At 36.6% G+C, this 14,081-nt stretch overlaps 1 protein-coding gene across 2 annotated transcripts; it reads left to right on the top strand.

Annotated features, from left to right (window-relative positions):
• Positions 1-632: 632 nt before the first annotated feature.
• Positions 633-4,016, top strand: LOC131036299 (pentatricopeptide repeat-containing protein At3g53700, chloroplastic). Of its 2 annotated transcripts, none has more exons than XR_009104073.2 (2): positions 633-3,337; positions 3,481-4,016. XR_009104073.2 is itself a non-coding variant. In XM_057968156.2 (2 exons), exons 1-2 carry the CDS (start codon positions 768-770, stop codon positions 3,177-3,179), a joined length of 2,328 nt encoding a protein of 775 aa, XP_057824139.2. In that variant the 5' UTR covers positions 633-767; the 3' UTR covers positions 3,180-3,462. The 2 variants fall into 2 exon arrangements, 1 of the variants encoding a protein (XP_057824139.2); XM_057968156.2 differs by lacking the exon at positions 3,481-4,016 and having other exon boundaries at positions 633-1,277; positions 1,362-3,462.
• Positions 4,017-14,081: the final 10,065 nt, after the last annotated feature.

The raw sequence follows: 14,081 nt of genomic DNA, 5'->3' as shown, positions 1-14,081 counted from the left end.
TTTTTTCGAAATTTTTTAATTTTTTTTGGATTTTTTAAATCTTTAATTTTTTTGTATTTTTTAATTTTTTTAATTTTTTGGATTTTTGAATTTAAGAGAGACACACTTTAAACTACACTAAATTAAGACACCTATTCTACAACAATTAAGCTAAGAAAAAAGGGGTCCTTATTTTTAATGGGGCGATGTGTGAAAACATCACAACAACAACTGCTTGCTTCCGCTTACAAATGACAAAAGAAACACAAATATAGTGGTCAATCGTTATATGATTTATTCAAAAATTTTGCTTGCCGAAAGTCAGTAATTGTGACCGTCTTACCTATTCTTGATCGGTCTAATATATCGCTGTTCGAACCACGAATCTCGTCGTCTGATCGTCGATCCCAACGAACGACATCATGACAACTAATAGGCCCCCTATGACATGAGGCATGTCATGATGGTAAGACATGGTCTTAGACATACCATTTTTTCGACTGAATAGCTAATGCCAACTTCTTTTAGGTACTAGTGCTAGTTAACCAACCTTGTGATCCCTCTCACCTAATTTGCTTAATCAATTATAATCCACATCTTGTGTTTATTTAAATCTAATTGAAATAACTTTTTGTTTATCATTTGATTAGTCCTCGAAATCGAAGATGTTTCTGTCGCTACAAGCGCAAATGAAGTATTTTATCCAGTACAGAATTTTTTCAGTCCTCTCATTACCACATCTGATGAAGGTGGGCTAAAAGCAGTAGGGCTAGATATCATCAGCATCTATGGCTTCTGTAATCGTTTACCACAGCAATCCTGTTGTCCATCCCCAATTCTCAACCACTCCTAGACCTCCTTCCCACCTCTTCAAACCCACAAAATCCCTCCATTCGTCTGCTATTCGTGAACTCTCCTCTTCATCATCGTCTTCATCCACGCTAACCGCTACTCAATTCAATCCAAACGCTGAGTCTACGTTTGCCTTCCAACTTGCCCCAAACTTCACATCAAAAACCCTACTCAGTGCCCTCAGAAGAGAAAAGGACCCACTCAATTCCCTGAAAATCTTGCAATGGGCTACAAGTCAAGAGGATTACTCTCCCCACCCTTCAGTCTACGAATTTATGATCGATTGCCTGGGATCTGCAGGCTATTTTGAAGAAATGCGAGAGGTCTTTAGTTTAATGAGCTTAAAGAAATGCTACCCCACAACGAGAACCTTCCGCAGCATGATGTGGAGCTACACAAATGCCCACAAGGTGGACGAGGCCCTTGGAGTCCTGAAAGAAATGGAGGTAATCCCACTCCAACCCGATACCCAATGTTACAATCATTTGCTTAATTTCCTTGTAAATGAGAAAAAGCTTAACATGGCAAAGTCACTGTATGCCCAAATGAGGTCTGTTGGGGTCGAACCGAACACTAAGACTTTCAATATATTGATCAAGGGCTTCTGCAAGGCTAACCAGATGAGTACTGCATTGGATTTGTTGGAGCAGATGTCATCTAAGCATGGTTTGATCCCTAAAAGCGATACATATGACATTCTCATTCAAGGGTTTATTCAAAGGGATATGGTAGAAGAGGCCTTGGAATTATGGAAGAAAATGAACTCAAATGGGTGCATTCCTAGCCATATAACATGCAATACCCTTTTACATGGGTTCTGCAAGCAAGGTAGGGTGGAGGAGGCGACCATACTTCTGGAGGAGATGTGTGGAATTGGGTTTTGCCCTGATAAAAAGACTTCGAATATTCTAATCAATGGATTCTGCAAAGCAGGAGACCCAAACAAGGCGACACACCTGCTTGAGGAAATGATGCAGGACGGTTTCAAGCCTGATGTATTCACATATAATACTTTGATTTCAGGTCTGAGCGGAATAGGAAAGTTCCAAGAGGCAAGAAGGCTTCTGGATGAAATGATTATGAAGAACTGTGTTCCAGATGTAGTTACATATAATAGCATGATCAATGCAATGTGCAAGGAGGGGAAGTTGGAAGAAGCTACTGAGCTTTTCAATGATCTGACTAGCAAGGGGCACAAGCCTGATGTCTATACTTACAATACTTTATTGTATGGGCTCAGCAAGTATGGCAAACTCGATGCGATGATGAAGTTCACAGATGAGATGCTTGCCAGGGGTTGCATTCCAGACAATGTGACTTATAATGTGTTGATGTCGAGGCTATGCAGGGAGGGAAAATTGTATAGAGCAATGCGTGTCCTGAGACAAATGCAGGCCAAGGGATGCCATCCTGATTCTGTCACTTATAACACTGTAATTGATGGACTTTGCAAGCGAGGCAGAATTCAAGAGGCAGAAGTGCTCTTTGATGAAATGCAGGCCAAGGGATGCTATCCTGATTCTTGTACTTATAACACTGTAATTGATGGTCTTTGCAAGCGAGGTAGAATTCAAGAGGCAGAAGTGCTCTTTGATGAAATGATGGATCGTGGAGTCGAGGCAACTGCGATAACTTACAATTCCCTTATTTATGGCCTCTGTCAAGCTCAAAGAGTTGAAGAAGCAACCGAGCTTGTTGATGAGATGATTGTTAAGGGACTCGTTCCTGATGAAGTAACATTCAATAGCATCCTTGGAGCTTTTTGTACTAAGGGTAACATAGGCAAGGCCACAGATATAGTCCAGATGATGATTTCCAATGGTTGCGAGCCAGATGCCATTACATATGGCATTCTGATTAATGGGCTCTGCAAAACTGGCAGATATAAGCCTGCCCTCAAGATCTTGCAAACAATGCCCATGAAAGGGATGATTCCTGAAGCAGAAGCCTATAATCCCATCTTTCAATGTCTTTGCAGGCAGTACAAGATACAAGAAGCTATGGTGATCTACAGAGAGATGTTGCAGAAAGGTGTTACCCCAAATGCTGTGACATACAAAATTCTTTTCAGAGGACTCTGCCATGGAGGAGGTCCTATTGGAGAAGCAATAGAATTTCTTGAAAATATGATGGAGAAGGGTTTCCTTCCATACATGTCAACTTTTATGGAACTTGTTGAGGCTCTGTATTTATTAGGAAGGGTGAATACTATAGTGAGACTGGTAAATTTGGCTATGCAGAAAGTCTGTTTAGAAGAGGAAAAAAAGGCTATGGTGAATGGATTTCTGAAGATAGGTAAGGTACAGGATGCCATGATTATCTTGGGCCAATTGCTGGATAAAAATTAATGCACGAGCTTCAATTTGATATGCAACTCTAATACCAAAGTCCTGACGAAAAGGAAACAATTTAATGAAATTCTCTTCGTTAGAATTTGGTGCCACCCTAGAAAGCCCCTGCTTGGTATCAACAAGGCACTTAGTCGGAGGGAGTTGAGATATAAAAGGTAGTGTTATCCTCCCCATATTATCAAGAAATGGCATACTTTTATAACTACATCAGCTTGGACTCTATTAATGTAATTCTATTTGTCAATCTTAGTTCAATGAGCAGCAGAGATGTTGATTTTCACGGCTTCTTGTTTCTCAGGTTATATCTTTCCTATTGGAAGATTGTTTGCAATAATTATGGGAACATTGACGTGTATATACTGACAAATGATAAGTCAAACATAAGAGAAACAGGGTTCATTTAAGTTCATTTATTTGGTAACAGGGTTCTTTCATAGTCACTAAACGAAAGTGATCCATAGCTTACCTAAAAAAGTCCATGTTAAATATGACATACAATTCCTATTGAGTTGCTGAGCATTATCGTGAAGAAACCTGAGACTGGAATTTGTTCTTGAATTCAAATTCCATGATGTTGGTCGAGAAATCAAATAGTTTACAGTGGCCTGCTCGTCATGTCTTTGGATGGGGTACACGGCAGAAGTATCGAACATCAAGTGTGGCATTTATATTTTGGGAGCCAAAATATTGCCCAAATAAATTAGACGGGAAGGACACAATGTTATGGATGTAGGTATACATATAGTATATGCAATTGCATATTTTATTAAGGATGCAAATTACACTTTCCTATATGAATGTTGTTAGGTAACGAAGTCATGTCAAATTATTCTTGTTGAGGTCCAGAGTCCTTGGCATTTTCTAATATTCTAGGTAAGGTTGTTCCTGGAAAATAAGGAATGCAAAATGTTTCAGAATGGATAGTTTAATTAGATTGTGAGAGCAAGATTGTATATAAATGGATTTAGCATCTTGTTACTCACGATTATATGATTCACATTATTTAGAATTTATCGAGGGAGGAAATTCTCATAGATGCCATATGGCATAAAGCATGCTCTTGGAATTAGTCAAGTATTATTTTTCAACCAAAATATGTATGTGAACCAAAATGTCATCTTATGCAGTAACTATGCGGCTTCTGTACTCCTTTGCCACCAACACCCAACAAGTCATCTCTGACCCAGACGTCTATATCTGACTGTATCCAAATACAGAAGACTCTTTCTTCAGAACCGACCACCACAAACTAGGGGGGGGCGGCAGAGAAGGAGAAGGAGAGAGGTAGAGGAAATTCCCAGATGATATTACTGAAACACTCTCAGATTCTTGAAATTTGGTTCTGATACCCATGTGCTTTCTTCTTGTGTTTTCCCCTTCCATTTTACCACATATTGCTTGTAGTGCCGATGCCTGGTACAAGTAAATTAGTCATCATCTCCTCCAACATTTTCTCTCGTTGTTCTGGTTTACTTTTGGGTAGTTTTTTCTTTCAACCTGTTAATTCTTCAGCTTCATCTACAGCCTTAGGTTATCTCCTTCATGATGTTGATACAGTCTGCAATATTGAATTCCCAATCTCGTCAGGATCACATGGTCTAAAATTCATGTACTTCATCTTATTATCTTTCTAACCGTAACCTTAACCCTAACCCATACCTTCAACACCCAACAAGTTATCTCTGACACCGACCTCCACAAAGTAACAATTACGGAGAGTGAAAGAACGCAAGAGGGAGAGGAAGTCCTAGAGGAGAATATTGAAACACTCCCCGGTTCTTGATATTTGGTTCTGATATCCATTTGCTTTTTTCTTGTGTTTTACCTTTATATTTTACCAAATATTGCTTGTAGCACCTATGCCAGATACCAGTAATCTTCTCTTCCAACGTTTTCTCTATTTGTTCTGGTTTACTTTTGATTAGTTGTTTCGTCCAACTTGTTAATGCTTTAACTGCATCTACAACCGCAGCTCATCTCCTTAATGATGTTGATAAAGGGCAGCTCATCTACGTAATGATGTTTTTGCAGATCTGCAATATTGAATTCCCAATCTCCTTGGTGTGTCATGGTCTAACCTTGTAATTCATCTTATTATATTTCTAACCCTAACCTTAACCGAAACCCTGTTTTCTTCCTAACTTAACCCAAAATATTACTAATTAATTGATTTTTTTTTTGTTTTGCCAATCCAAGAAATATTTTTGGTACTATGATATGCATCACTAAACCGTAACATAGTATTCATCTTTTCCAAGATTTTCCAAAAATAGCTAGGAAATGTCTCTATTGGACGTACTGCTTATTGGTAGGTCATGCATTCTCACAGTTTCTCTGAGAAACAGATCAATTGCTTGTCGAGCTGTCAGACATTTATGATCTTTTTAAAAGGGAGAAAATGGGCTATTTTGGAAACCTTTCAACAATAACAAAGATTGAATCAACCTTCATTGTGCTCTAGGCAGAACCAAAAGAGTATATATAAAAAATTAAAATATCTACCCATGGTTGATGAGGCACAGTATTGGAATGTACTGTCCTGTCTGTGACTTATCCTCTTTGCCAACTTGCAAATTTTGCAACCTTCCACAATTTTGCTATTTCTTAAGGAAGGCTAATAATGCTGCTTTGCTTCTGCTTGTGAAGTGTTTTCTCTCCCACAATGGCCTCCCAATCCAACAATTTTGCAGCTTTCAAGTAAAGTGCTCGTTCAATGAGTTTGCTGCTATAATTACTTTCTGCTAAACAAAACAAATCATCCTATAGAATGTAATCCCTGGATGGAATTTTGTCAAATTCCATTGAATTCTTACGAATATTCCATGCTTCTCTGAATTCTTTATCTCTTGGTCATAATTCCTTTAATCCAGCACAATCAACATCTTTGAGTAACATAGTAGCAAGTAACGCCACACTTCTGATTGATGCATCTACAGATTCTACAACCCAATTATCTTTTCCTGCCTTTTGCTGGAAGACAACAGTGTACTCTTGCAAGAACACAATTCAGTACGCCTTCAACTAAACATAGGCTGCAAGTTAAATGAATTTGAAAACAAGATGATTATTATACAATATAAATTTTTGGACAATAAATAATGTGTCCGGTGTATCAGAGCTTGCATAATTGACTACAATTCTTCTTGTGTCATTTATAAAATATTTCTTGCTTGTGTCATTCAAGTTACTACTGAAATTAGCAATTGGTCTTCTTTCTTTGCTAAAAAGCGCACTAATAACAACTCTAGTCGCATCACAATCTACTTGGAAAATTATGTCAAAATCTGGTTGAGCCAATACCAGTGCCTCTGTTAACTTATTCTTGATAACACGATATTTCATTCGGCCTTCTAGTTTTACTTAAGAGTTTTAGCAAATTAGCAATAATGCAATTTGTAAGTTGGCCGATTGATTCATGAAAATTCCTGACAAACTTTCTGTAAAAACTGGTTATCCCGTAGAAACTTCTTATTTTGTTGTATTTCTAGGATGGGGTCATTCCAAAATGGCTTTGACTGTGTTGGCGTCCACCTCTATTCCATCTTCTGAAATTAGAAAACCTAAATAGTCTGATTTGTCCTTTATAAAATAACTTTTTTTTATATGCCAAAATTTCAAGAAAGGTATATCAAAAGAGGAGTAAAGAGTTTGGCATGGGGCACTCAAAGGCTGAAACCACAGAGTAGAATTTCTCAAATATTAACAGAAAATATAGATCCAGCAGCCAAAAAAAACAAGTTATAAGCCATACAAATTTAAAAGGTAAAATTGCCAAAGCCCCTCTTCAGTAAGAATCCTATTTTAATATATCAGTAGGAAAGGTCCTTTTCAGCTGGTCCTCTTTTACTTTGTGTAGTGAATGAACATTTGTGGGGCTTCGCTCTGCCTTATCTTCATCGGATGTATTGCCTACCCTGACTGATCTGTATGTAGCTGTGGGGCAAAGCACTTGTCCTTGTTGAGTGGCTACGTAAGGGTTCTTGTCTTGGCTGCTTTCTACATGATCTATAAATGTTTCCAGACCATTAACTCTGGTATGAAAATGCGCTAAAGCAGCTTGTTGGTGGTTTGAAGAGAAGGAAAGTTGGTTGTCCTGGGCAAGGAAGTTTTGATCATTAGCTAGGAGAGTGGAGATTTTGTAACATTTCATTTACTTCCTAGCTGAGTGAAAGCATAGCCATTGACTTGGTCTTTTGCATTCACAGTAGGGTGTAGGATATTTTTTTAATAATATTGATAAGGGTTTCCATTGGGGCTCTCTCCCAGAAATCAAGTGAGATACATTAGTCCCAAAAGGGCACAAAGGATGAACCTAACCTATCAGACATAATTACATAAACTTGAGGAGCGCAAAATGAAACAAACTACAAACAAAAATAAAAAATGAATTGCCAATAGAAAAAGCATAAAAACGGGGGCATCACCCACCATCATTCAACTAAAGAAGTCACAATCCAATTACCCACACCACTCGAGGAAGATCCACCACTACCAAGGAAAGAAGCCACCCAAATCCCTTTAGAATGAGCCATAGAATCTTCAACAGGTATGACCAATTGTAGGAAATTGACCTCATAAATGACCTGAGTCCTGCAAGTAGACCAGACCGAACAGCCATCTAGTGAGGGAAGGTGTATGCACTAAAGGCCTCCAATGTGCCTTTAGCATGGGTCACCAATAGATTTTTAACCACCAACCACAAGTCACCATGGAAGGCTTGAATATCCTCGTTGTGGGACACTAAGAGGATCTTCTTTATCAGAGATCTTATTTCATACTTGGACACTGATTGCAACATATCCTCCCAAGCTGATGAAGGCATGCCAATCATCCGTGAATAAACAAAGGACACTTATAAAATTGATTGGTAAACGAGGGAGAATATTTATCTCATGTACTTATCAACTCAACCAAAGTAAGGCAGTTAGAATAACAAATAAATGACTAAATTCAATAAGATTTTGGTATGGAACAATCATAATTGATAATATCATTAAAAAGGAGACACAAAGGAACTAACATGGGGAAGCACCTTGTGGGTAAGAAATCCACCAATATATGAGTCACACTTATGTATTCCAAATGCTTTTTACAATCAATCTCCAATCCACATACTTGCTTAAGAGCTTGCATACACTCTTCTAAGATTAACTACAACACTCTACTACAAATTTCTAGCCCTTCGCTACAAATAGTCATATAGATCATCACAAATTATTCATATATGCTCCCAAAACTTGAGTTACAAGACTCAAGTGATTCTAGTGCTTAACATCACTCTAACATGATAGCATATAAAACCACAAAACATTTGGATGTTGAAACAACCATCAAGAACTAAGGAGAAGCCCAAAAAATTGAATATTAGAATGCTAAAAGGTATAGACGACTACTTGAAATGAAATTGCCCTTTTTTAAAGAAGTGAATTCATGTTTCCTAGGGCAAACTGACATTCGGTGCATGTATGTATTGGTAAACTTATCACAAAGCCTAGAAAATGCTATTTTCACTAATTTTTGATCAACCAAAGCCTACATATTGATGCCCATTCCACCTTGCACATATTCCAACATCAAAGAAACCAATTATTATCCATAAATATGTCAAAGAGTACAAAAAGTGGTTCCATTTTTGGATCCCATCTCCCTAATTAGTGATCTTATAGTCCCCAAAAGCTAGAGACTTTATGGATGAGGGTGGAAGAACCCCATTCACAAGTGACATGTAAGACACTTCACCTTTTCACCTCAATATGAAGTCAAACCTAAACTTAGTGCAATTAATTCACCAAGAGTTTGGATGATACAATGAAAGATGACATTGTCTATGGGGCCAAAAGAATCCACGAGGCCCATAGTGTATTTATAAGTTTAGACTTATAAATACACTATGAGGTCGGTGCATTGTATCGGCCCCATAGCCAAAACCATGAAAGATTGCTTGAACTAAGAATTACATTATCAAAATTGATTTTCCCAATTGAACAGACATAATGTGGCCACCCATTTTCCCATGAAGATTTTGGACCTCAAAAGCCTTCTTCTCACTATGACAAAGTTTTTTGTCTTGAGCCTAGGAGATACATAATTGATAAGAATTGTTGAAACAAAGTTATAAATTATGAAATGCATAATTGATCCTAAGCCACAAGATGTAGAAAACTATTACACAATCAAATGTTGCATGATTAGCATAGAAAGTTCCTCTATTCAATGGTAGAATATGATGAATGCACAAGTGTAGTAGATACAATAAGATTGAGAATGTGAAATCTTGTGATTAGAAGAGGGGTAGCACATCTTTCTTGATTTTCCTAGACCATGTTGATACTAGATATGCAAAGGATGTTGATATGCATCTATGATTTTTGTACTTGTAGAAGTTGTATAGTGTGGGTATTTAAAGATGAATGATAATATCTAAGTGCCATGTCTATGCTAACATGTGCCAATGCAAACACTTCTAGACAATATCTTATGCTGATTCTGTCACAAAGTTTAAGAAGCATTTGATCTTTGCTCGTTTTTGTATACTTATGGAGAAAGACAAGGAGCTCCCTTCTTGAGTTACTCTTTCCTCCAAGTATGGAGTTTGGGTGCAGCCAATTGTTTTTGAAGACTCTTCTATTGTTTGCCATTGTTGTTGTAAAGTGGGTCACTCTAATGCTAGTTGCCGTCGGAACGAGAAATCGAAGCCTGTTTGGAGAAGAAAGGATCATGTTGTTGAAGATTGTTGCAACGACAAGGCTGCTCAAAAGGTTGAAAATAGAGGGAAACCCCCTATTGATTATGACAAGATGGACACCTCTTGTTTGGTTTCAAGTTGAAATGCTTGTTCTCCTCCTTGGGTCAAGAAAATAAGCTTAGAGTTGGTTAACTCGTGCACTATGAAACAAAAATCTTTGGAGCAATTTGGCTTCAAACCACCTTGACTTTGGGTTGAGTGTTTGTAAGTTTCAGTGACTTTTTCTGTTCATTTGTTGTTTTTCTTGGTTATCCCTTGTTTTTGTATAGTGCTAATTGATCTATCCTTTTGTACAAGGGTTAGGGCCCTTTCAAAGTCCTTGCTTTAATTAATAAAAAATGTGTCAATGCATATAAATGCACATGTGCGAATAAAACACTGCCAATTTTCAAACCCAAATGGCAATCATATCATGTGTAGGGTGCGTATGGTGTCAAATGTCAAACTTGTATGGAATTGTCTCCTATGGATTAGGGTGTACTAGGTTCTATCCATGTATGACGACGTTCCTTATGGAGGAGTTGATGCCAAGTGTTGTACTTGTATGGTCTAATGCCACATTGAAGAAAGCAGAGCATGTGCTATGGTATACAATATAGAAGTGTACAAAGTATGATGTTGAAAGAGTGCAACTTTGAACAAGCCTATAGAAGTTGATAAATCTTGTGTGGCTATGTGTGAAGAAATTTGAGGTTGTGTGTTTGAGTGCAAAGTTGTTGAAGCTTGCACCACTATGTGCAAAGTAGAATTGTTGGGTGTGCACCTATGCATAAGTCATCTTGGCATTGCACGAGCATCAAAGGGAATACAAAAGGGATGCAAGACTACAATCTACAAGATTGTAGATTATATAACCCTTTTTAAGGAGCAATGGTCCCCATTGTGTATTAAATTCATTGTTGTAGCTAGTGAATTATTGCATGGAGTTGCACTTTAATTAACAATTATCTTGTAGATGCCTATGTTCACATCCTAACCACACTCAATTTTATTCTTACAACATTAATTAAATAAGACCAATTAACCTTTCCAACCATCTTTCTAGTATTAATTAAATATAATATTGTTTATTACATTAAGAAGCATAACTATAGTGACAACAAGAGATGAAATATAATGGTGTAAGTGTGTTAACAAAAACTATTTAAAGAGTGGACATATATTTAAAAAATTTAAAACTATAAAATTGTTCTTAAATAATTAGAATAAAATACAAAAAAAATAATTCTAAAATTAAATAAAGTAATGTAAAAATTCTTATGAAAATAAAAACAACTCCTTAAATAAAATAAAATTTAAATAGTTCTAAAGTAAAATATATAAGTGAAATAGGTGTTTTGAGAAGTATATTTATCCACATACTTTAGACAATTTGAAAAAAAAGAAAGAAGTTAATTTAATTAATTTATTCTCTATCCTCCCTTCCCTTATAGTCTAATTTTAAGTAAATAAATGAAATATTCTTTAATTATCTTTATTCTTCATATCACAATTCTATAAAAATTAAATAATTTTTTTTTTTCACATCAAGTCATGCATTCATTAAAAACAAATAATTAACTAATAAATTCACTTGTACATTCTTAAGCATGTTTAGGTCATAGTCAAACTTGCACACTTCATACATGTACATGGTCCATACTTCCCACTTCCTCACAAAATCCTCTTATGAAGTCTCATCCATCAAGGTATTTTTCTTAAGAAAATCTTGATATTTTACATGTCTCGAAAAAAATATTTTTTGGATTTTCAAAAAGGTCATATTTAATTCATTCTTTTTGGTTCTTTTTAATTCTTACCCTTCATCTCTTTCAAAAAGAATCTTGACCACCCAACTCCCTCTGATCTTCACCCTCTTCAAGTGCATTAATCACAAGGTGCTACTTGGAGGCTTCTCTTTCTCATAATCCTCTCAATCAATTTCACTTATTGATCTCTTAGATCAATCTAAACCCTTGATCAATCATCCTCTCAATTTACAAATCAAACATATTGTGAGTCATTTTCAAGAAGTACAAGAAGTGCAAAGTCGTGCTATTACTTCGAACAATTACATCACCTCTCAAGAAAAAAATCACTGGAGCAAAACCACACACATCTTATGTGTGCAACAAGGAGTTGTTGATGAGATAAAATTTTATTTTGCTTCTGTAGTGTCATGAAATTGCGACCCTTGCAATTGTCGACCACATTAGGGTCCTCACGCATGCTATTCGAATCCCTAAGCCTGGTCGAAGATCGAAGACTTGCTTGGCACTTGAGAACTGCATCTTGCTTGCCCTCTGCATTGCCTAAATTGCATTCTGTCCTGGAAAAAAGGGCAGGATAGGGGAGTGGTGCCCCTGTCCCTTGCCCAATTTTGGGGCAGGACCCTTTTCAATTCTACTTTGGAGGTTGTGCATTGAGTGAGAAAACTCCCCCAGTGTCAGCCTACGATGGAAAATTAGTCAATTAAAAGTAATTGACAAGTATATAAGTCACATTTCCCCTTCCATTTTGGGCATAACACAGATACATGGGATCACACATTCAAGCATTCAAGCATTCTTTTCTAGCATTGAGCATTCTCAAGTCGCCTTTCAAGGCTAGGTGTTGCATTCAAGTCAAGGATTCAACCATTGAAGAGGAGATTCATTCCAACATTAAATTCCACACAAGAAAATCTATCTACATTCTATCTACAACCTCCCTTGAGGTGATTTACATTTCAGTCTTTCATTTACATTCACTTGCAAGTACTTTCTTTCATCATTTGGTTAATTCCAAAACTGGGGTTTGACCTGAAGGCAAACCCCCAATCCCAACACATTTCCCTTTCTTTTCTATGTGTAGGTTGTAGGTGCGTGGTTGTACTTTAAGATTTGGACTCCATTTGCAGAGGTGGAAAAACCCTTTTTGTTTCGCGGATTTTTTGGAGGACCGTGTACTCTCCCACCACGGTCTGGACAACTTTTTCCCAAATTCGCAGGGTGGCTTCGTCTCGACATAATATTTCTAGATCCAGGTGCACAACTTCATCCTACGGTTCTATCTCAAGTTATAATCAGATCTTTGTAGCTTTTTCACTTAGTCATAAGTACACAATTCAATCAATTCAAATCTCAATCTCAGAAGAGGGGATTAACTTACCATCACTCAGAATTCAATCTCTTTCTCTAGAGGTTGAATCTAGCGTGTTTTCCTCCCTCTTCCAATGTAATGTGGAAAAAGTGTTTGAAGGGAAATCCAAAGTGAAACTTTCATCTCTCCTCAGAGGGAAGAAAAGCTTTCCTATTGATCTCTCCATAATTAACCTTTTTCCCAACATTACATTTTGGTGAACCTGATGTCTTACATACTTTATTTTGAAAATCATTGCATATTTTTCATTTGCAAGTTAAATTTTTCTGCAAACTTAGTGGTTAATTCATTCAAAACCCTAGTTTTTAAAATTGAAATAGAACTTGTGTTTTGCAAAAAATTCTTGTTATTTCTTAGATCTGAAAATTGCTTTGTTTGTCAAATTCAATTTCTTCATTGGCTTGTTCAATTTGCAAATCAAATTCACAAAATTAAGAGGTTAATTGTCAAGACCCTAATTTTTAAAAATCATCTTCAAATTGTGTAAAAAAATTGAATTTACATTTAATTTTCAGATTTGTGACTGTTTTTAGACTTATTTTATGTCCTACAATTCAAATTTTCAATTTCCCTCCTTTGTCCAAAATTCAATTTTCAAAAATTAAGCGGTTAGGTCATAAAATCCTAATTTTCAAATTTCATTGGATTTTGTGCAAATTTCAATCAATTTTGTTGATCACTAAAATTACTTTCAGGATTACCACCTTATGGGAAACTCAGTGATGGGGGACCTGCGCATTTTCACTAAATGACCTCTGGGATTTTAGAAGCCGCCTCTTCATTCATTAGGGGGGAGAAAAGGTGAGAAGGAAATATAAAAGCAAATCTATTCTAAGTGATGCGCCAAACTAATTTTGATGCAATAAGGGGCACAAAGAACTTCACATACATGTTATTCCGAGGCCCATTCAACAATCTACATGCCCAGACAGAACCATAATCAAGATATAACCAAAATTCCTTTTAACATAAAGCAATACACACCACACATCCACCATATAACAAGTGCAAATAGTAGTTTAATCGACAGAGTA

The sequence above is a fragment of the Cryptomeria japonica genome, chromosome 1 (assembly GCF_030272615.1).
Source record: "Cryptomeria japonica chromosome 1, Sugi_1.0, whole genome shotgun sequence".
NCBI lineage: Eukaryota > Viridiplantae > Streptophyta > Pinopsida > Cupressales > Cupressaceae > Cryptomeria > Cryptomeria japonica.
The sequence above is the reverse complement of the archived record's forward strand: the minus strand, read 5'-3'. Positions and strand labels throughout refer to the sequence as shown.

Coding starts and splice junctions, on each gene's coding strand:
- LOC131036299 (XM_057968156.2), top strand. CDS start 768: ATGGCTTCTGTAATCGTTTACCACAGCAATCCTGTTGTCCATCCCCAA. Junction 1,278..1,361: donor GAGTCCTGAAAGAAATGGAG/GTAATCCCACTC, acceptor AACATGGCAAAG/TCACTGTATGCCCAAATGAG.